Source organism: Thunnus albacares, chromosome 6 (genome assembly GCF_914725855.1).
Source record: "Thunnus albacares chromosome 6, fThuAlb1.1, whole genome shotgun sequence".
Lineage (NCBI taxonomy): Eukaryota > Metazoa > Chordata > Actinopteri > Scombriformes > Scombridae > Thunnus > Thunnus albacares.
The window spans coordinates 8,930,942-8,953,860 of record NC_058111.1 but is presented as its reverse complement, the minus strand read 5'-3'; the positions used below and the strand labels follow the sequence as shown (position 1 = coordinate 8,953,860).

At 37.9% G+C, this 22,919-nt stretch overlaps 1 protein-coding gene across 1 annotated transcript in view; it reads left to right on the top strand.

The window, feature by feature from the left end:
* LOC122984611 (LHFPL tetraspan subfamily member 6 protein) overlaps nt 1–13,834 on the top strand; it is a 46,480-nt gene extending 32,646 nt beyond the window's left edge. The window contains exons 3-4 of the mRNA XM_044355181.1: nt 8,373–8,471; nt 13,030–13,834. Coding sequence (XP_044211116.1) covers nt 8,373–8,471; nt 13,030–13,148 — 218 coding nt within the window. The 3' untranslated portion in view covers nt 13,149–13,834. The remainder of the gene's footprint in view (nt 1–8,372; nt 8,472–13,029) is intronic.
* The last annotated feature ends 9,085 nt before the right edge of the window (nt 13,835–22,919 follow it).

Below are 22,919 nucleotides of genomic sequence, written 5' to 3'. Positions count from 1 at the left end.
CCAGGTTTGCTTTGCATGCTGGGATGCGGACTAGGGCAATGAAGAATGTTGTATTTGTCCAGAGGACCTTCTTCAGGACCTTCTTCATGTGTTTATGTTCTTGTTCCTGCCCCAGACACTGACCAATGAGCGGAGTGAACATTCTCACGTGACTTGTAATGATCATTTTGGTTCACTTGGTTTTTTCTCTGTGTGAAAACTGAACCAAGAGAGAAATGCACCAAGTTTACCGACTCATCCACAGATTCAGACCTGAGAAAACAAACTATAGGTTTGAAAACACCCTTAAACCGAAGTTAAGACATGAAAAAATTATTTAAAATGCAAAACCAAGACATGACAGGGACCACAAAAATGTGAACTTAATGGACCACAACACTACTCCATGGTGTGTTGATTTTTGTACTGTGGTTGAACTATGGGTCATTTCAGTTTATTACTAATTAATCTCAGAGGGCAACTGATAAAGCAGTTAAAAGCAGCGGCAGATAAAACAAGATGAGCAATGCGACAAAAGACAAAACAGCAAGTGAAAGACAAAACACATGAAAGCAGCTGTCTGTTTTTTCAGGATGACATAAAAGTATAAGTATGCAAACCTCACATTGAACACTGTATAACAATGAGTCATTTGATGGCTGATGGTATAAAAGAGTGTTTGAAAGCGGTTGACCTTTTCGTGGGCCGCCAGTAGCAAATACCAGAGGGAAGAGGGAGAAATTTGTCATGGAGAGGATGGTCACACTTTGAATGAATAGTCTGAGCCTTGTGTAGAGCTTGTCTATCACAGAGTCCATCCCTGTGATAGAAAGACATAAAACTGACTCAATAAAAGACTGTAGACTGGAAGATCCTCTATGCAGACACCCATCAAACGGTAGATATTTCGCAAAACATTGGGCGGAAACATATCTTTCAACCAGAAAATTATCTTCACAATGAACACACCCCTGGTCCAACCGGATGGGTGAAGAGAACTCTGGGAGGTGCAGAAAAAACACAACAGTAACTGTTTAGCAAAATAATGTTAATAAGAAAAAAGATATCAGAGATTTCTACCTAATTAGCTTGATATATCATTGTATATGAGTATGATCCGATGAGTTTTGGCTAAATAAAGCTCGAATGGCAGCAGAAAGTATTTATATGCTTCGCTGTGCACATCACATATCACACATACTTCACATACTCTTTTTAAATCCCTCCTTTCTCTGCATCCCCCTCATCCTCCATCTCTCACTGCTCCACAATCTAAGGTTTCAACCGAATCTCTAGATCCCCGTCTCCCTCGCATAAAAACACCAGCTTCGCCAGCAAAAATGCTCACACAGGAGTAAGCCCTTCTGAAAATGTCTGTGTTGATCCGACTTGAATGACACAGAGAATCAAAACATTATAAGAAAAGTGGGTGTGTGCGAGGTATACATGTTGATTTGTGCCTTGTGTTTCAGGTGAAGAATAAAACATGCCTCAACATGCAGTTGACAGATCAGTCACATGGGCTATTAGGGATAAAGTGACACTGGGAGACTCAGAACCTGGCGCTTCCTCTGATTAAGAAGGAAGCGTCAGGTTTACTTATCTGATTAAGCTCAGATAAGTAAACCGAGAGAGAATGAAAATGAGTGTAGCCCACCAAAACATATTGATATAATTTCACTTCCACTAAAGGAGAATCTATTTTTTGCTAAATTTAATGTGACTGAATGTGTTGAACCATATGTGACATTTTGTAAAATTGAGCACAACTGGCAACCATGCAGAAAATATTTATTTTAACCTCTCATTTAGTGTCAAATCATAAAAGTACATTTTTTCCTAAAAGTGAAAGCAGAAAAGTGCTGTCGAGATTTTATTGAGTAATTCATTTATTGATCCTAGCAGTCTGCTTTATTCTCTCTTTCTCCATGACATTGACACTTTGCTGAAAAATTGCCTTAACATATGAAAGAGCAGGAATTATCTATTGGCTAAATAGTTCAACCATCTTAAGGAAATATAGATTTGACAACAGAAAAAGACTAAAGAATATTTAATTGGATATTATTTTGGCACTGCACAGGCCTGCCTTCCCAGGTGTGGTTGCTCTAACATTTCCCTCCGTCTTCTGGATGATCCTCGGAGCCCAAAAGGGAATGCCCTACATTAAACGGGCCCATTGAGGCACATCCCCACTCCAATTCCCTGGCCACCAAAATTCTTTCCAGCTTAGCGGCAGCCTTTTCTCCCTGTCCTCTTTGGCCTTTTGAATGATAACCTTGAATGGTATTGTCTAGGGGTATGAAGGAGGGTAAAGAAATTCCTTGGTTCTTGACAGAGAGCAGGAAGGTTTGACAAAAGACATCAGCACTCCCTAAATCAGAGAATGTGAGGGGATATGAAAAGGGGGCAGTTTCTCATTCAGGTAAAAAGCGTTGACTGAAAAAGGATGAGGAACAATAGCGCAGCTCTGATGGAATAAAGCACTTCTCTGTGTGCTTTTTAAAACACTGAAAATGTGATTTCAAAAGTGAGCTCAAATACAATGATGAAATCTGAGGCAAGGATAGGCAGAAGAGAGATCACTATATTAGAGGAGCTTTTATGGATTGAACACTGATATGTGGGTCTGATTGTATTCGGTGAGGTCCATTTAACTGAAGTCTCTCTCAGTTCATAGAATAGGCTTTCAGAGAAGCCATGAGGTCTGAGATAGTTATTCTGATAATGACGGCATGGAGATCAATTGAAACTCAATCTGTGAACAAGTTGTCTGGCCTCTTAGATTTCTGCTCTTTGCGCTCTCTCTGACCTTTTCCTCTTCATTTTCACCTCCTTCGCCGGAGAAGACTGTCAGGCATCAGCTGGCTGCCATGGCAACTGAAACAAGACTGAAATGGGCTAAGGTTTTTTTATTTTACAAACGGCGGTTTTCGGCAAAAAGCAGCAAGGTAAACAAACAAACAAACAAACCTCTCAGGCTTGTGTTGATAGAACAGCACCTGAACCTCTACTAATCTGCCAGAAAGCTGAGGTCATCTTTAGGTTTGACTTGAACGGCCAGGGACGATAAGAAAAAATTTCACGTGACCAGTATCCTGACCAAAATAATTGCGATATTATCACTTTACCTTACATTTTGTTAAGAAACAAATATTTTTATTGCATCGTATGACACATATCTTTTTTTTGTGAACATCCTTTTTAATGAAAAACAAACAAGGACAGACTCTCGCCAACAGCCAGCAGGTAATCACAATGAGAGAAAAAAAAAATCCATTAATAAAAATAATCTATCAACCTGATATCCAAGCATTCACATGCCGAGCTTTCAGCCATGGCTGGAAAGATGTGGGCTCCCCCTTGTGGTAAATGACAATTCAAAATAGATTAGGAAATCAATAGGACTCTCCGTTAGTCAGCTAGTCAGCTTTTTCAAGTCATTCATATAAGGATATTCATGATTATCTCGATAATGGAGATTCATCACGATTAAATTATCTTGAGTGTTTTTATCCTGATATAAAATCTTTTATCCTCCCATCCCTAGATCTGAAGGCATGGTCGATGTTGCTAAAGAGAAACTAGTTATTTTGATCCTTAATAACCTCGGCGGAAGGCACACTTTGTCTGCTGTGGTGGCTGGTGGTGGCAGATTTCTCATATTTATGATCTTTGCTGTCCGTCTGTTCTAAAACGTAATATATCGTGGTTACCGCGTATAGCTGCTGTAACAGCCTTCTGGTGACTTCCACCAACTATCCTCATGGCAGTTTAGTGGAGTCCTGCAACAATTTCATCATGAGACGGCCATCTGCTCACAGAAAAAAATGAGTGTTGTTGAAGTCGATCATGTTGTCTGAGAGAGAAGAGAACCTGTCTATGGATGTGGGACAGGGACGAAATTCACAAAGGACCTTATCACTTCAGAGTTAAGTGAGTCCTGTTTAACTGAAGGTTTTATAAAGATGTGGGATTTTTTTTTCAAAGGTTTTGAATTATTTTCTTGTTACAAAGAACATGGAAAAATTGCTTTGTAAAAGTTTGGATGTATTTTATTATTATTTCAAATGTCTAAATGCATTATCCCGTTTTCATGCAGTGAAATGCTTTCAATGTTCTATAATGCTTTAATCAAAAAACAAAAATGAATGAATAATTAATTAACTAAAAATAAGTTTGACACACAATGAATGTTTGTGAGTAGGAGACATCATCTTCATTTGAACACATCTGATTATACTCGTCCCTCAAACACACTTTGAGCAGACATTCAGCACCTTGAATGTGCGTTTTCAACAGACAGCTTTCCTGCACTTCAGGCACTTAGAAAAGGTGTTTTTGCAGGTCATTCTCCTCTGCTCTTTTTATAATTTAATTATAACTTGAAGTAGTTGTCAGCACTCCAACAAATGCTGTTGCCTCGCAACTTTGAATGTTTAAACATAAACCACATGGAAATGAATGCATGTCATGTACGAGTAAATTTTACCAGTTGTGGTGGTGATTATAGGTGTAAATGCCTGTGTTTTTAATCTGGGTGCATCTTCACTATTTTTAACAACAGGGGGTGTTAGACAGTATTGTTTTAAGAAAAATCAAAGACTGGTAGACGTGAATATTTTATTAAAACATACTAATGTACAATTGAAAAACCAACACAGGTAAAATTTACCCCTGTGGGGGTTCTAGTGTTAAAGGTGCAATATACGACATTCAGCCCCAATAGATGTCAGCCAACAATTATTTGCTATGTAAAGATATAGTGGAGTATGGTGACCTGAGCAGAGAATGAAATCACACTTCCTTTGTGTGTGTTGTTATCCGAGCTTCTCTCTCCTTTGTTTTGGCTTTGGTTCAGCCGCGCGTGTATGCTAACGTATGCTAGTGCATGCTAGTGCATGCTAGTCCATGTGAGTCCCTCCCTGTCCTCACCGCATCCGTCTTCAACATGGCGGCCGAGTCACAAAGTTTCTCAAATAGGCAATGCAGTAACAGAATCTTTATTTATATTTAAACAACACTGCCTAATTCAAGCTTAATATGAGTTTCGTGAGCCGTGTGTTCAGATGCCGCTTTCTTTTTTTCCCCCAACTTTATTGAGTAAACAACGTGTGCATTTGTTTTAGTCTGAGATGCTGTTGCTCTAGTACGACATCTAGTGGGGCTGAATGTTGTATATTGCACCTTTTAACCAAAGTGTTGTCACAACATAAAACATATTTTTTAACTGTGATTTGTAACGGTTTTGGAAAGTGGCATATTAACATTATGCTCCTATGGGGTATTCTGAAAATGCCATCCGTCCTAAAGAGGATGCTGAAAATGCTCATATGTTGTTTTGGGAGTCATTGGAAATAGACCTATTCTGTTGTTTCGGTGCGAGGCACATGGTGAGCATGTGGTTTAGTGCTCGTGATTGTAGCGAATCTGCTAGTCTGGTGGTTCTCAACCTGGGGTTGAGGACACCAAATTTAGATCAAGAAATTTAAGGGAAACACAAAATGATTCATGGAAAAATACATACTGTTTTATACTGTAAAAACTATTCTTGTTCACCAGTCTTCATATGCAGTGTGTAATGGGAGGTCAAGAAAAGCCATTGCTTCAGTTTCAGATGTCAAAAGCCAAAAAGGTTGAGGAGCACAGTTGCAGCTGACAACCACATACTAAATGACATAAATCCTCGACTGTTTTTGTGCAGATTGGGGCGCAACAGTGTCAGCTTAGCAAATAAGAAGGACAGGAAGTATCTGTCTACAACAGCACGCATGGAGAATCAGAGCCTGAGGTAGTTGCCTCTCACAAGTCCACACTTCTGTCAAGCAGCCTAGCTCATAAACATTATGTGAAAGAACGTTTGTGATTCTTGGTAATCTTTCTCCCACATCCCAGTCACCAGGCTCCCTACCTCTGGTTCTCAATAACCCACATAGTGAGTGTGGAGGATGGGATTTGATAGAATTAACTATCCCGGGAAACAAATAAATACATTAAATAAATAACAGCCAAAAGAGAGACATTGAACCACAGATGATACTGAATTGAATTACACCTTGGCAATATGTTTGTATTTTTATTCATCTGTTCCCACAGAGATTTGTGTTTTGCAGCATCTGCCTTAACATTGATTTCACCCACTGCAGCGTTGCAGGCTGAGTGAGTTTATCCCCAAAAACAACAGAAACCACTGACTGCTTATCCAGAAACCTTTGATTTTTCTCTGGTTACACAATGGAACTGAGCTCTCATCTTTGTTGTAGCAATAATTTCCCTCCTGTCTGTAGTCTTATAGAGTGATTCTCAGTGTTCACTGTCATCATCATCATCTGACCTGATGTGGAAACTATGCGCTGAAGTCTTTCTTTCCCCATTCATCTCTCTGAGGTGCCTGTTACTGCAGCAGCTCTCTATGATTTTGATCATTTTAACAAATGTGTTAATCAAAGAATGATTGAGAATCCCCGTAAATCTTGATTTCATCAATTTGCTGGATAGAATAGCAATGTCTTTGGCAAACAAAGCCATATTCTGCTCTGCTTTTTTTTTTTTCTCCCCTCCCTTGTGCTGCAAGGAAATTCGATTTGATTACATGCTGCTGTATCTCTCTGCATTACACAACACTTGAAAGAGAATTTTTGATTATGTTAAATATTAATCATGAATACATTATCATGCTGGCATGCTTTACAGTCTTTACTGTTACAAATTTGAATCAAAACACATTCAATAATATTATATAACTGAGAATATTTAAATGACTGCGTGCACGGGCACTTGTGCCTAAATGCTTTCCTGTACCTTGTCGAATCGTCATTTTTTAATGTTCATCAGGTGGCTGCTTGTACGGTGATTTACATCAAATGCTCCTGTGTTACTTTTGCTGTACTGCTCAGCTAAAGGTTGTAATTTTAGGTCTGAAGAAGAAACTTGTCTGAAGTTCTCTTAAAGGTCTGAAGAAGAAACGGCTGAGTTGTTACGTATGGAAATCCCTGGATCCCCTCTGATCCTGAGCTGTAATGACATAGACTTGGTCAGAGCCGTTTTATATCCCTTCATTCTCATCATGCCAGAGTTTCACTGAATTGATTTTCTATCACAGGTGCCATAATCAGCCAATCTATTTTCCTCCAGAATGGAGGCAGTGATGTTCAATGTCCTTCTGGCTGCAGCAGGGGAAAACACAGATGTCTTTTTCACTTTTCCTACTCCACCTCAGATGTTAGCTGGTTTGTCTACCCCATCTGCATGAGTATGTGGATTAATTCCTGGTTGTTATCTGGCCTAGATGTAATAAGGCAGTCCTGGATGGCAGGGGTAATCAGGTTGGAAGGCAGAGCTTTCTTGCCTTCCCTTCCTCTGCTGCCATCCTCACATCCCAAAACTGATAGCAAAGCAGACACATCGGAGGGGATTAAGCTAATGTGATGGCGGAGCCACCTACCGGGGGCCCCCACAGGGTAATTTCAAGAGACAGGCCTTGGCATCCAGGGAATAACTTGTCAAGACCTGGCTGCAGGCAAATATTGAGGATATTAATCCTTAATGTAATGGCCTTGACTAGATTTTACTCTTGTCTCTGTGTGCAGCTTTAAGCGCAGTCATAAGTCTCTTTAATCACTGACATAAAGCAGTCCCTCAAGGATTTTCCAGAGTTTTACAGTAATTATTGCGTACCGAAAAATGCTTGTTTTTTTCACCGTAGCCTCTGTGAGAAATTGCCAAGCTATTTGCATATGTTCGTTGTTCATTTGCAGCAGTTATATGAGCTACTGGCAGAGGAGTGCTTTGTTTTGTTGGAGCAAAAACGTGACGAAATGTTAAAATCACGATCCGTGTCATTTTACAAAAGGATGTGAGGCTTGTTCAGAGGTAAAACTGCTGGAACAGGTCAGGGCTGCCTCTCCACTAGTATCTGCTGGAAACACTTGATAAGGTAAAAAAAAATAATTGATGGAGGTGAGGTCACGTACATCACTCTATTGGAGAGCAACAGCTCATTGTCTTTTTGGTGGTTTTAATTAAAACATAAAGCAAAGAATGATAGAGAATCCACACAGAACCTGAGTTTCAATACATTTCACCTTGCTAGATGGCAAAAAAAAATAAAAACTCACCGCTTTGCATTTTTCTTCCTCATTACTGAAAAGATTTTTAAATTATGGAAACCCACTGAGGCGAGGTCTCACAAAAACATTGGAGACCTTCCTCAAGGTGCTGAGTGAATACCATGATGGTGTGAGTTTGTCCTTTCCCACAGTTTTCCCTTCACAGATGATGTTTTGTTAGCCTCCAGATGTGTTTTGTGATTTATGTTTTTTAACACCCAGAGATCTTTGAATTAACTCCCACTCCATCATCACTGACTGACTCTCTCTCTCTTTCGTTCTCAGGTCTGCTCATAGGATCAGGTTGTGCACTCTATCCACTGGGATGGGACAGTGAGGAAGTACAACAGACCTGCAACAACAGCTCAGACCAGTTTCAACTAGGTAAGGCGTCCACCAGGAAGCTCCATCACGCACACACACACACACACACCTACAGCCTGTGCACAACACCTAAATTACACACTGATGCTTCAACCTTGACTGCATAAATTTATCTTGTGTTCGCTGAATGTTCTCGCTCCCAGAACAGATAAATCTATGAAAAAGATGGAAAGGGAGAACAGATTTTTATATATGGCCCTTGACATTCTGCCTTTTTTTAGAAGTCATGCAGACACAACTCTCAAGTACTTTCATATACCAGGGACACACAAAATTTAAAAGAACCCTCAGTTCAATATCTGAAGTGTTTTATAGCTGTAAATGTGTGCTGAGAATAAGCAGGAGCTCGTTTTCGGCTCTGTATTCAAATGGCATTATCAGGACTATCTCACAGACAGTAATATGCTACTGTATCAGACATAACGCAGGTGGATAAGCTATTCATCCTGCAGCAGCTCTTTTATTTGATGCTAATCAAAAAAATGTTTTTTTACATAATGTAGAAGATTTTTTGAGAATTTAAATTAATATTAATAACAAGCCTCTGAACCATATGGAGAAATCCATTTTGTGTGATTGCAACAATTTATTTAAACGTCAAAGGTAAAATTTTATGTAATCAGGTGACTGTGGGTACACCCAGATTTGCTCTCTCTTTCAATTTACATCTATGTCCAGAGTTTATGCTAATTTCTTTTTGTCTGCTTTCTTTATTACACATTTAGATATGCAGATATATCATGTGTTCAGTGAAGTGGATTACAGCTATTACCGGCCAAGCAAAGGGAGGCTGTGATGTTAATTACACCTCACAATACAAAAAAAGTTGAATGAAACAAAGAGCCGTACCTCTACTGGGGTTAAAAACATACAATAAATATTTGAGAGTGGTGTTAAAGGAAAGGCCATGACTCGGTCCTTAAAAATCAACCCGGTTCATCTTCAAACTTTATGTGAAATTGATTTACAATGAAATATTTTATGTTCAAAAGTGTAGTGTTGTTGTCATTTTGACCACTGGCATAAACTCATGCAGTGTTCGAAACAAAAGTTCTCATTCTTTCGGAGGCGTGAATGTAGTCTGTGAATATTGGGACAATCTGCTCATTAGAGTTTGATATTTCTTGTGTACATGTGGAAATGTTGGTCTGATAGAGGAAAAGGTCAGTGGGGTCCACCAACAGCATTCAAATCATACATAATTCATACATATACAGCCAATTTCTTGGAAATCCAGCCGTTAGTTTTTGAGACTCCTTGCTATGAATCACACTGTTGGCACCAGAAACAAAGTGGCAGGAAGATGGATGGAAACACTGACTGACCAATTAACCAACATCACCAATTGTCAGAACCCATCACTACCAGGACAAAAATAACACTTCATTAGTTCCATTATCATCTCGCTTACAGCCAGGTGATGATGCTGTGTATTTATATTCAGTAGATCTAGACCAATAAATTGACCGGGCCCATATATTGACAGATATTAGCTTATTGCAGGTATATTGTATATGTCAGCTGATAAGTAACAAGAAATTGCAGTAAAAAACTGACAAACTAGGTTTGATAGAAACGCTGACAAGTTGATTTTACATATGTAAAATATCCTTTTTAGTATGTATCTTGGTCAATTCTTTAAAAAAATCAAATCTAAGGGAAACATCAGAATTGTTTGTTTAAAAAAAACAACTATTGACTGATATATAATTATCGTAATTTTAAATCTCTCAAACATAAATATCATATATAATACCCCAAAAATCCAGTATTGGTCCAGATATAATTTTCAGTAGTTGAATTGTATGGATTGATACAGATTATAGCTGCCAATATATCAGCAGATAGATACAATTGCTCTAGCATCATCTAAACTATCTGTGTATGATTTAGTCAGATCTAAATCTTTTCATTTCAAACCATTTTGAAACACACTGAACACTGAAATTTCCAAGTATGTCATCAGGAATAATTAAATTTTCAGTTTCTGCTTTCCCTTTAGAAATAACAGGTTCTTAGTACATATATCGTTAACAAGTGTGTTTGCGTCAGTGTGCTGTTCAGTGCCACAGGCATATTATATTTCCTTGTTATCTTCAACGTAGCAAGTTATTTCAGTTTCACCTCATTCTTGTTAGCGCCATGACGAGACTGTGATTTTCTCCCACTAGAACTGTGGATTTCACACAAATGATGCTTTCGCCACAGTGAGGAATTAGAATCTCGCTTTCTCAGACTGATTCATTAATCACAATGATAGCAAACAGTATTTTATTACAGGGCAGATAACTTTTAATGTAGCTGCGTGACACATTAAATTTGTGTATTTTTAGTATAAAAAAGTTGTGAAAATTATTATTCTTAAATTTAATCTACAATGAAAATGAGTAAAAAAGTAATCATAACAATCCAAGTCATTCAAAATGAAAATTTCCCCCAAACTACAGCCACACTTGAAAAAAAGGGGAAGCTAATTTTCATTAAGTATGATGTCGACAGAAAATGAGACTCAGAGATGTAAGTATTTTCAATTTTGGCTGTTGAATCAAGTTTCCACAGTGAGAAGACAGCTGATGATGATGATTTGTTAATGAGCCACCTCCTCCTCCCTCTCAGCTGGTAATTAGATAACTATATTCAATCAGATATTATCTTAAAATGTGAAGCTTATAATGAGAAGTCTGGATGGTCATCGAACGCTTTCCAAATTTAGAATCAGATGTAGGTCATATCCTTGTTTAATAATGCACATCATTTCCTCAGAGGATTATAAAAGATATGTCTTAAGGAGGCACTTTGTTTTAATTTGTGTTTGCTTTCAGCTTTTGGCTCAGTTTCAGCATCTTTTGTCTCCAGTGTGCTTTCCAAAATGCTGTCTTGTGAGAGAACATTTGCCACATACCAAGCTGTCTGCAACTGTGCTCAGAGCATTTGCATTTGTTTCAACAGCTCTTTTTCACAAGAGGAAGGGAAATGTAGTGGCTTGGACAAAAATGTCACAGTTGGCGACATTCTCGGTTTGTAACACTAACATGTTAACGTGGGATGAATTTAGAGGTGTAATGCAGTATTCTTAACAAACAAACAAACTGATTTTATATACATAAACAGCAATTGACATTACAATGCTGTTATCAGTTGCTCTCTGTCACCTTCACAGTCAGGACTATACATCCCACTCTGCTCAGTACACATTACCACTAGAAGACATCCACCAATGCTGAATGTTTCTTAAACTTGCTGTTGAGGACAGAATGATTTTCAAATGCTGGAAATATACTCTTAAAATTTTGAAAGCAAGTAAGCACTTTCTATTGTCCAAAAAAATTGTCTAACGCTAGCCAACTCAACCCAACTGGTCAAAGCAGATGGCCGCCCACCTAGAGCCAGGTTCTACTTGAGGTTTCTTCCCGTTAAAGGGGAGTTTTTCCTTACCGCTGTCGCCAAGTGCTTGCTCATGGAGGCATTGTTGGGTCACTCTCTCTGTAAATTAAAGAGTATGGTCTAGACCTGCTCCATGTGAAAAGTGCCCTGAGATGACCTTTGTTGTGATTTGGCTCTATATAAATAAAATTGAATTGAATTGAATTGAAAATTCCACACCTGAATCATCATTCATTCATTCGTTCATACACCATGGTCCAATTAGAGTTTTGTACTCATTTGGTTTGGGCATTATGTAATTACTGGTCAATAGAAGTAGAGATATTACATATTAAACTTATGAGCACAAACATAAAAGCAGTAGTTGTAACATTAAATATATAAAGTAAATGGACATCAAACCAAAGAACCAAACCAGTGGTGGAAGAAGTACTCAGATCCTTTACTGGAGTAAAAGTACCAACTCCATAATAATCCATTACAAGTAAAGGTTCTGTTAATTGTAGATTACATTATTAAACTGTTAATACTGATGCATCAATATCAATGTTTAAGAAGCTTTTTACTGTTTCAGTTGGTAGAAGTGGAGCTAGTTTCAACTACTATAGGTACAGTTACTATAGGTAGTTTACTCCAGTGCTTCCCAGTCTGGAGGTCAGGCCCCCTCACAAGAGTCACAAGAGTGCAATGGATACAGGAATTTTCAGGTGTGAGATTTTTAATGGGATATGAACAAAGAGAAAATAAAGTTCTGTAAAGTAACGCAGAGTAAAAAAGACAGTATTTCCCTTTGAATTGTAGCGAAGTGGAAGGATCAAATTACATAAAATGGAAATACTCAAGTAAAGTATCTCAAATTGTACTTATTTGAATAAATGTTCTTGATTCTACTAATTGTTAAAATGTAAATGTTTGCAGTCACTTAAATATTTTAATGTATGCTGTTGCATTTTTTAAATTTAATTCAACAGTTTTAGACGGGAGCTCTTGTGAAGATTTATAAGAAGTTTCCTAAAGGTGCTGCATAAATCCAGAGTAAACAATGCAAGCCTCTGCTCACTCTGACAAAAGAATAAATCCATTGATGGGTTTATGGAAATATCCTGCTGACAGACAGACAGATAAACCAAAGGGTGAAAAGATACCGTCCTGAATCTTCTGCTTTCTTCCGCAGGTTCCTGCCAGATCGGCTGGGCGTATTACTGTACAGGGGCAGGGGCGGCGGCTGCCATGCTGCTGTGCACCTGTCTGTCCTGTTTTGCAGGCAAGAAGCAGAAGCAGTACCCGTACTGAAGAAGGAAGCATCAGAGAGACGGGGGACAGGTAGAGACCTCGAGCGGGACGACAAAAGGGAGAGGACTCTGACTCTGTGGACTCACCAGTACAGCACATCAGGCACCAAAGACATCAAGTCATTATGGTGCTCTGCACATCATGGGACACTACTCATCTGACAACTGCAGGGACTGTTTCATAACACAGCACACACACATGGCTTTGAAAACAAGTTCTTCTCTTAAAAGCTGTTCTTAAATGAAAAATGTATGGACCAATCCTGTTTGTAAAATTGTTACATGACTATTTCTTTAATGAAAAGAGTATTCTTTTTTTTTTTTTGTCTTCCTCTTCTTTGGTCATTGATGTTTATGTGATAGTGTGCCCTGTGACGAAGACAAAAGTAATATTGCTTCATTGTCATGTGAAGTGTTTCTGTCTCCTCCTCATGTCTCATCCTTGCCTTAAACACAAACTGAAATGCAATAATCCCTATAACGTAAAGCAATCCAACACTGGCTGCCTGCTTCCTCAACTCAGCCTTTTCAGATTCCAAAAAAATCTAAGCATAGTTTATTTAACACATTCATAAGATATAAGATGTGTATGATAATGTGTTTTATCATATTAGCACATGTTTTGTATTTACTCTTCAAATTATTCTTTGTCATTATTTTCGTTTTGTAAATAAATGTTTATTGAAATTCTGCATTCAAGAGTATTATTTCAGTCACAGAATATGCCCTGAAGCAGATTGAACAGGCTTCCACTCACATTCCTAAAAAGCTTTTCCCATGACCTCTTGATCTTGGTGGTGTTCAGTGCATGTGGGAGTCCTTTTTTTTTTTTTTCAATCGATACAGAGGATAAGGACAGGCAGCACTGTGAATTTAACTTTTCTCTATTATTGATGAGGTAAATCCCATGACCTCCAGTCAGATTATTTGCCTTTTGATCCGGTTACTCAGCTTCAAAGCTTCACAGTCTTCCAGACAAAGCCTAAGACGCAATCATACCCTGGGACACTGAGAGTAGCCGTGCATCCATCAGCTTAATGTCAAGGGGTATCTCATAGTTCCTCAACCTTTCTTCATAGTGTGAATAACAATAGTGGTAACCTTTTCACTGCAATTACCACAGAGGCGTGAGCTACACCCAGCTTTCCAGTTACTATTTTTAGTAATTTGTTCCTCTCCATTTTCCCTCCTTTGATTAACAAACAGCACTTCAGAGATTCATCCAAGCCCAAGTGTACAAAGTCAGCTTATTTACAATGCAGCTGTTCTGGATGTATTTGGCCCTCATTAGCATGCCCATTTTCTCACAATGCTTGGCATCCCCCAGATAACGGCAACCCCCCCTTCAACTTCCACCCTCCTCCTCCATCCCCACTTGAGAAATCTCTCTCTCATTACTTGCTCTGTTTATTATGTTAGCATGGCTCCTCTGCATTGTGCTCTCTCTCTGATCTGCTGTGCTGATTGATATCACCAGCGAATGTTACAGAATGTCAACCAGATGCCTCATCACCAGCGGCTGACACATTGGGGTCAAGTTTGAGCATTTCCTACTTTATATCAGTACTTATACCTCTGACTGACAGGGTTTACCATTCAATCTGAGGTCTCGTACCTCATGGGTGGCTGATTACCTTAAAACATGCAAAATGTGTGGTAAAATTAAGTACAGCTGCTGAGAAAAAGAAATATGACAGATGCGAGAAAATTGTAACTGATGTGATGTGTTGTCAAGAGGACTAGACCCGCAATTTTCACTGTTTTGAAGAACAAGACTACCTCTTTCATATACAATTATGCTTAAAGGTGTAATATTTCACTGCTGGGAGGAGCACACATTAGGTTCCATTCACCTCATCTGTGATCAGTAGGAGGAAGAAATTTCAGAGACTGATATCTCAAAGCCTGGGCTAATGAAACCGAAGCTATCTGCAAGGTTAGATACCTATGGAGAAAGAAATTATGGGTAAACCAATGCTTTAAAAGCACTGTTCACATCTACAGGGTAGATCACTTTAAAGCCTAAGGGGTGGAAAACCAAATGCAAGTTTGCCAAAATCTGAAAGGCAAAGTCAAAATAATAAAGTGTATGTATATATAAATAACAAAGATTACTTTTTCTCGCTTATTTTGGAGGCAGATAAGCTCTATGTAGGGTAGCTGTAGTGTGATTTGATCTTGTAAGGTTAGCTAAGGTTAAACTCACAGAAATTAGTGTAAAAATGTCCTTTTCTTATTTCCTGATAAATTTTATTTGACCTTAAAGGAAAATGCCATGACATTAAGCAAACATAAGGAGATATTTAGAGATTAAGAAAGCGCCCATAGCTTAAGAAAATGCTACAAAATTTAACACTTTGTATGACGTTGGAGAAAAACATCCAAACTATGCAAACTGGAGCAGGGATTATCAAAGGAAGGTAGCACCTTTAGAGAGTTCAACCTTGGCAGCCAGTGAGAAACATCAATTAATTCTTTCTAATTATTTTTTTCCCTGACAGTACCATAGAGAGATAATTACTGCCCTTAAGAGCAACTCTGCTTAAAAAAGGATTTGGGCTACTATAACACCAATCTCCATAAAGTTATTGCATAATTGATATTACTGCAGCATAGCAAGATAGTGAGCCATGACAGCAACCAAAAAGCCTGTATGGTGAGATATTGGTCTGTGACCCCGAGACATCAGTTATTTTGTTGTGTAGTGAAGGTGAATGTACAGGCGATGGAGTAAGTAACAGCAATATGACAAAGAAGAACTCAAAAACTGAAGTATCTGCATCACGATAATGAAGAGAGCTACACAGGTGAATCACATTAACTAGAATATAAACAATTATATTTGAAAGACACTCAGTCTAATTTAAAATCATCTTCTTTGTTTAGTACTGTTTTACTAGTCCACACTGTAAAATGTGGACTAACTCACCAGCAAGCTAGCAAGTTAGCATTAGCGAACCATCATCTCTGCAGACCCAGTTTTGTAAATGAACCCACCACCACAGCTGAATACTGAAATATAACTTCCAGTAATGTAGGAACAGTGCAGTCCTAGGTGAAAAGAGATCAGACATAAATGCTGGAATTGTACCGCTGTATGGCAATGCAGTTCCTCACTGCCTCGACTTTGTGGGGTCTTCCTGTGCAAGTGGGCGTTCTGAACCTAGAGTGAAGGCCCATTTATGAACCGTTGAGTTTTTTACTTACTGGGCTCATTTCTCCAGGCATTCACATCAGATTTTGCTACTTTGACAGTGTTTAACATGTATGCCTGACATCATAACTCTTTATAAAGAGACAAACTGCATCGGCAAAAAGGATCAGAGGCTGTTACTCAAAACTCACGGTCAGGGATAGACAGCTCAAGATTCATTGGTTCACTGAGCGATACAGAGGCTGCAATTAGCAGGGTTTCTAAATTAGCAGTTTGTTTGAACTCAAAAAGATAATCCTCATATTAGGAGGGCACGTAGAAGAAAAAAATCAATATCAATAGTGCCTCAGCCTCATTTACCACATTTACTAAAGGCCCTGCATGCACAACCACACGTGTGTTTCAGTGGTTCTGATCAGAACCCTGCTCAGGTTAAGAGTGGATTGAGCTATGCTGGCAATTGCGTAGAGTTACCAGACTCCAGAAAAGACTTTAATAGGCTTAATTTTTAGCAGTAGACATGACTTTTCCTATAGGAAAACAGCAGGTGTTGCTGGTAACGTCTAATGGTGTGCATGAATGTAATGTAAAATGTGATTATCAAATATCCAACAAGTGGAAGAATGAAGGAAAAATTTGAGAGTGTAGCCCAAAGTTGACAGTCATCTGCATGCATAACAATATGCTTTTTATTATTTGTCTATTTTATGTTTCTTTTGGCTTTCAAAAGCATATGAGACCTATCTATTCTGACTATCACTAATGAAATAAACCTGTGGGCTTGGGCTATATGTCTGGACCACTTCATCAATAACAGATGTCAATTTTTCATAGAGAATAGACATCCAAATCCCAAATAGCCTCCACATTCCCTCACTCCCCCCTTTTTACCACATCATTCCTGCAGTCCATCTCCAAGTTATTTCCTGGTAAGATATGAGAGGTTTTTCCTTGTGTGCAGTTAGCACCAATTAAAAACTGTAGGATGAGGGCTGCCACTGCTGGCTTCCAGTTCAAACTCAGGCAGCATAATTATTTCCAAGCCAGGGTGGACCAACCTGCTACACCAACTGTATAGTTACTAAACACCAAAGGTATAGTCTCATAAATTTCCATGAAGTGCAATCATAGCTACCTCTGGGAACAGTCTCAAAAAAAAAAAAAACACACTGTGAACTTCTCAAAGCTTGCAGAGATGGCACAGTTTCCATCCAATACTGAATACTTGAATGGGGTTCTGTTGCAATAGTGAAAAGAAAACTTCTTCACAGTCTTCCCCTAACTATACACCCCTATAGAAATTTAACATAACAGACAACCAACAGAGAGCAAATACCTCAGGACCATAAGACCTATTGCAATGTGAGATAATGTACTGTATATGCAGAGAAGATGCAAGAGCAGCATTCTTTGAGCTGCTATCTAAAAATTGTCACAACTGTTCAGTGTTATCAACTCTGCTATCAGCTCTCTGCAGCACAGAGGACTCCCAGGAGAAACATGCAGATTCTTTTATCCCTTACCCAAAGCTTGGATGCACTAGATTCCCAATCTTAATTTTGAATGCTGTTTTAAACCCACTCTCCAAAAAGTTGTTGTGCGTAGTACTTCACCTGTCCCCAAAATGTTGTCTAGGTTGAGCATAGGGTCTTTAATCAAGTTTATCCCAGCATCTTGTCAGTCATAAACAACTCTCTGGCCAATAGTATTTATCTGGTTTGAGGCAAACAGTAGTTCAGCTCCTATTTAAAAACCCAGCCTTAATCCTTTAATCCTCAGTAACCATAGACCTAGTGTTAAACAGCTGTTTTTGTCTAGTTAGTTTGAGACAAATGATATTGATATTGAGAAATTCTATTTTTAGAGACACATTCAACAAAGACAGCGTGTGTGAAGGCATTAAAGCTGCATGATTTCAATATTTTTCATAGCAGCATTAAATCAAATGTGTAATGTTAAAGAGGTCACTCACATTACCAACTCTGCAGCTCTCTACACCGCTTTTTAGCCTCTTTTAGCTCATTGCCCTTGTCTTATGGCATATTTAGGGTATTTAGGATACGATTATCAACCCCAGTTTCAAACAAACAAGCTCTGATAAACCCACTGTTAGCCACCTGCCTAGCACTAAATGAGAGACATTCAGTCTTTCTTACTAAATTTCTTTGGTAAAATACCTCATGTTCTGTGGTGCTGGTACTTCATGTTCTTCACGTTAATTCCTCTTCGTTCCCTGGTGTTTTTGATGTTCTTGTGACATTTTTCTCTGATATTTTTGTGGTACTCAGAGACACATGTGGTATATTGGGCTACAGGATTATATCTGCAGTAATTAACCACATGTTCTGTGGTACAATTGGTAAATGTCCCAGTAGTAGAATACCAGTACCACAGAAGATAAGGTACTTTACCACAGGACTTTATTTGAAAGGTCAGAGCTAAAAGAGTGAATATTTCAACTTTAGACTCATCAGTGGTCTGAACATGACTGCATGATACCCATCACATCTTCATTCTTCATTCTTCATTGTGTCAGGGCTGTGTGGCAGTCAGCTTTTTTTTTTTTTTGATTCTTCTGTCCTCTGGCCAAAACTAATAAGGTAATAAATTCTGACATTTTTGAGGCTGTCATCCCCCAGCACACACTCAGCTATATCTCCCACCAAAGTGAAATGCCATCCTTGTTGTTCAAAGTTCCAGACATATTATTGAGACCACATCAGGCTGTCTGGTAATATTAATTTGAGTAGCAACGTTTGAGGATGATTATTGACAGTTAATCATTTGAGGTTGTACAAAGGGGCACAGCAGTCATTTTTCTTTCACCTATGAGAAAATCAATATTGTTGTCTAACCTGGAAAGTCATTCTTATTATATACATCAGTAATCTTATTAGGATTGCTGTTACTTCTTTTACATGCAGTTATATTTCATGTCTTGTCTTTAGATGTAAATATTTTAGTTTTTATTGAGGATTTGTTTTACTTATTCTTCCAATCTTGAGTCTCTTCTGTCAGCTTTAAAAGAAGCAGTGCACATTTTGTTGCCCTTCATCCTCCCTCAAATAATCAGAGGCTTTCTTTCTAGAAGAACAGTCCAATATCCAACCACACACACTCTAATGCATTCCAGGGAGGATTGAAGCTGTATGACTGGAACATTATTAGGTAATTGATAATCATACTGTTGCCTCTTTTCCCACTTCCTGTGGGTCTGTCATGTACTGTTTAGTCCTCTCAAACAAGCTCTTGTCTTCTATGTCATCCTATTTGTTGGTACAAGATAAATTAAAGTTTGTTCTGTTTAAGTAAACTGTAACTTTTGTGTCTTTGAAAACAAAGTAAAGAGTCTGTGAAGGAAAAACCGATAAACAGTGCCGAAGACAATGAACCGAGAAAGAGCGACAAGGTGACAGTATCCAAGATAATTATCTGCGGATCAACATATGTTCTCAGGTTGAGGACAGTGATAAAACCTCTGCTATATAAAGCTCAAATGGACCTTAAAGTTGAGATCAACTTTGGATCAGTCCACAAAGTGATCTTCACTGTCCATAAAGCAGCTTCACTGACATGACACAATAGATTATAGTTTTGTTTCTTGTTGTCCATCTTTAATAGCCTGATAATCAGACTGAACTACTTCTCAGGACATAAATTTGAAGATTTAACATTGCAGTCTTAATATGTCTGATACACTAAAATTTGCCACTACTGTGTCAGAATATTGCCACTATATCTCATAGATCTATGCATAATTTCTTCCTATTAACCATTAAGTATTACATCTTTCTTTTGTTATTAATGGGTCTCTGGTGGTCTGAGCTATTCACCCTCTCAGAGAGAAGATTTCTAACTGTCCCCATGAAGGACCATTTGATGGCTTTTAATATAATGTAAGCTGCTCTTAGGAATTAGACTGGCAAGATGTCAACCTTTTTATCTGACAAGAGATGTATTTCATTGATAGTCTCAAGCATAAAAACCTAAGCGAAGCTTAAAATGTCAGATTTTATGACAGGGCAAGTTTCTCTAAAAACATTTTGACATCAGTTAAAGTCATCAGGTCATGGTTTTTCAACGTTTTTGGACCTTGACCATGTTTTTTGGTCCCAAAATTCTCACGTCCCCAGCAGAGTCATCAAGCTGTCATGTGAATGTCAGTATGTTTTTTGTGTTTAGAATAAGTATGAATTGTATAAAAGCAATGATATCCTTGAAAATGACTTTTTATTCAAAAATATATCAAACAAAAATAAATAAGTCTTTCAGTCCTTGAAATATCTCATGACCCTGTCTGTACATCAAGCAGACCCACATGGGGGCCCCACCCCAGCATTGAGAAACGTCTACACTAGAAGCTCTTAGTGTCATTCAGTTTGAATTTTTATTGCCCCACAGCTGCTTCATGTCAGTCATCTGTCACTTTTGAAGCAGCACAACTAGAAGAGAAGTGTCACAACACCTGACTGATACCATATGTTATGATTTTTGCATTTTAATGCTCTGTCTACACAACAAACACCCACAGCAAAGCCTTTTTTTTAGTATAAACATTGTCTTGATCTCACCCCTCTCACCTCACAAAATTAAATATTTTCAAATCTAAGGTAAAAACTTGCACAGCTTGGCCATTCAGAGGCCATCTTTAATAACCAGCATTTAATGATTAGCTAGCCCTGAGAGAGTTCCTCACTTGTGCACTAAGCAGAGCTGATCTCAAACTAACCGCCTGACATTGTTGTACTTTAGCCAATTACTGGTGTATAAACACAGTCTTGTTCCACTTCTGCTGTGTAAAAGAACGGGCTGAGCTCCTGCAGTCTTGGCTGCTAGTTCATGGTAAAAGAAATATGTACGTACTATACTTTAGATACCAGAGGTTCGGGATGTAATACACAGATTTTAATTATAAGTTTGCTTACGTTTAAAGACTGGATAGGTTAAGTCAGACTGTATGACTCTTTGTATGAAAATCTTCTCAGAAACATTTTCCAGATGTTTTTGTCTTATGAAAATCACCAACTGGAAATCATAGTTGTTCCACCATCCAATTTACTACTATTTAATTACATATTGCAATTGTTCACCCAAACTATATGAAAATACAATTATCCATTTCTCAGTGCTAGCTCAGCTGAAGTTTGTACAGGGCTTACTGTCAAATTAAGTTAACAGAGACATTTTTTACAGCTCCAAAAAAAAAGAAGTCCATCACATTTCCCCAAAAACAGCTTGCACAGCATGATCCAGGAGCTGTACAGACAAACTGGTGCACCAATATTTACCTCATTATTGCCTTTATTTTCCTCTTGTGGAAGACTATTTGCTGATAGGTGCAACCAAAGCACTGCCAGAGAGCAAAAAACAGGAGGTAATGAGGCAAATATTAGACATTTGGACTTGCTATGATAATGACTTATAAGATCAAGTATTATAATACTTCATAATTGCTGGTCACTAACTGACTTTTTTTGACAAGGATCATAGTGTCTTATAATCCTCATAGTTGTAATGCATTATAATCACTGTTATAACGCATTATAATGTGATTATAAGTTACTCTAAGAAGTCATTGGGTTCCTAAGTGAAGTAATGAAATTCCTGAGGTATAGGTAGATAGAAGTGGTTATAAGTCACTATAAATGGTTATTGTTTGCTTTAAGTAAAGTAAAAAAAATATCATTAAAGAACAACACAAAATGTTGTAAAATGAATTTATTTATTTAACGGATCATAACAGATAATGAATTGAGTACTCAAATTTGACACAACTTTTTGATGATGAACAACTGGATGATGGACATTTACGTCACTAATGTAAAGACTCAAATGACTCAATTTCTAGGTAATAACTGAAACAATTTCTACTTTACCTGTTGCTGTATATTTTACTTTTATGTAAACATTTGATCAACAAAAGTGACTCCTTAAAAAAAACTTGGTAAGTGATAAGTGATTATATTGCATTATAACATATGATTATATTGTATTACAACTATGAGAATTATAATACGCTGAAAAAACAAACATGTCAGCCAGTGACCAGCAATTTCGAAGTATTATGATACTTGACCTTATAAGTCATTATAAAATGCTTTATAATGTATTATGATTATTGTTATAAATCCTTATGAATATTCATGAGTGCTTATAACTATAATTATACACTGCTATAAGCAGATTATAATGTATTATAAGTATATTTTTAATACATAATAGACATGGGCGTCATAGAAAGTGTTACGATATGTTCCTCAATTACACACAAATTACACATGCTGTGTTTAAAAAGCAAGGTTGAGTTATGGGGGAATTAGGACTCATGACCTCGGTATTTGCATTCACACTCAGACGTTTCTAAAACAGCGCTTTGCATTGCAAATTAAGTACACACAGTTTGTTTTAAATTGGCTGAGACACTGTGCGCTTCATCTTTGCACTTCAGTAGCCTTCTGATAGCGAAAGCTGCAGTTTTCATTTTATGTCTGAAGAAACCACAGATTTCAGTCAACTCCATCAACTCTTTACTGTGAGAGAATATTTTTGCTGTAATTTACACGTTGACAGAGAATCGTCTTCAGGCACGGAGCACTTGAAGATAGTTAAAACTTCAAT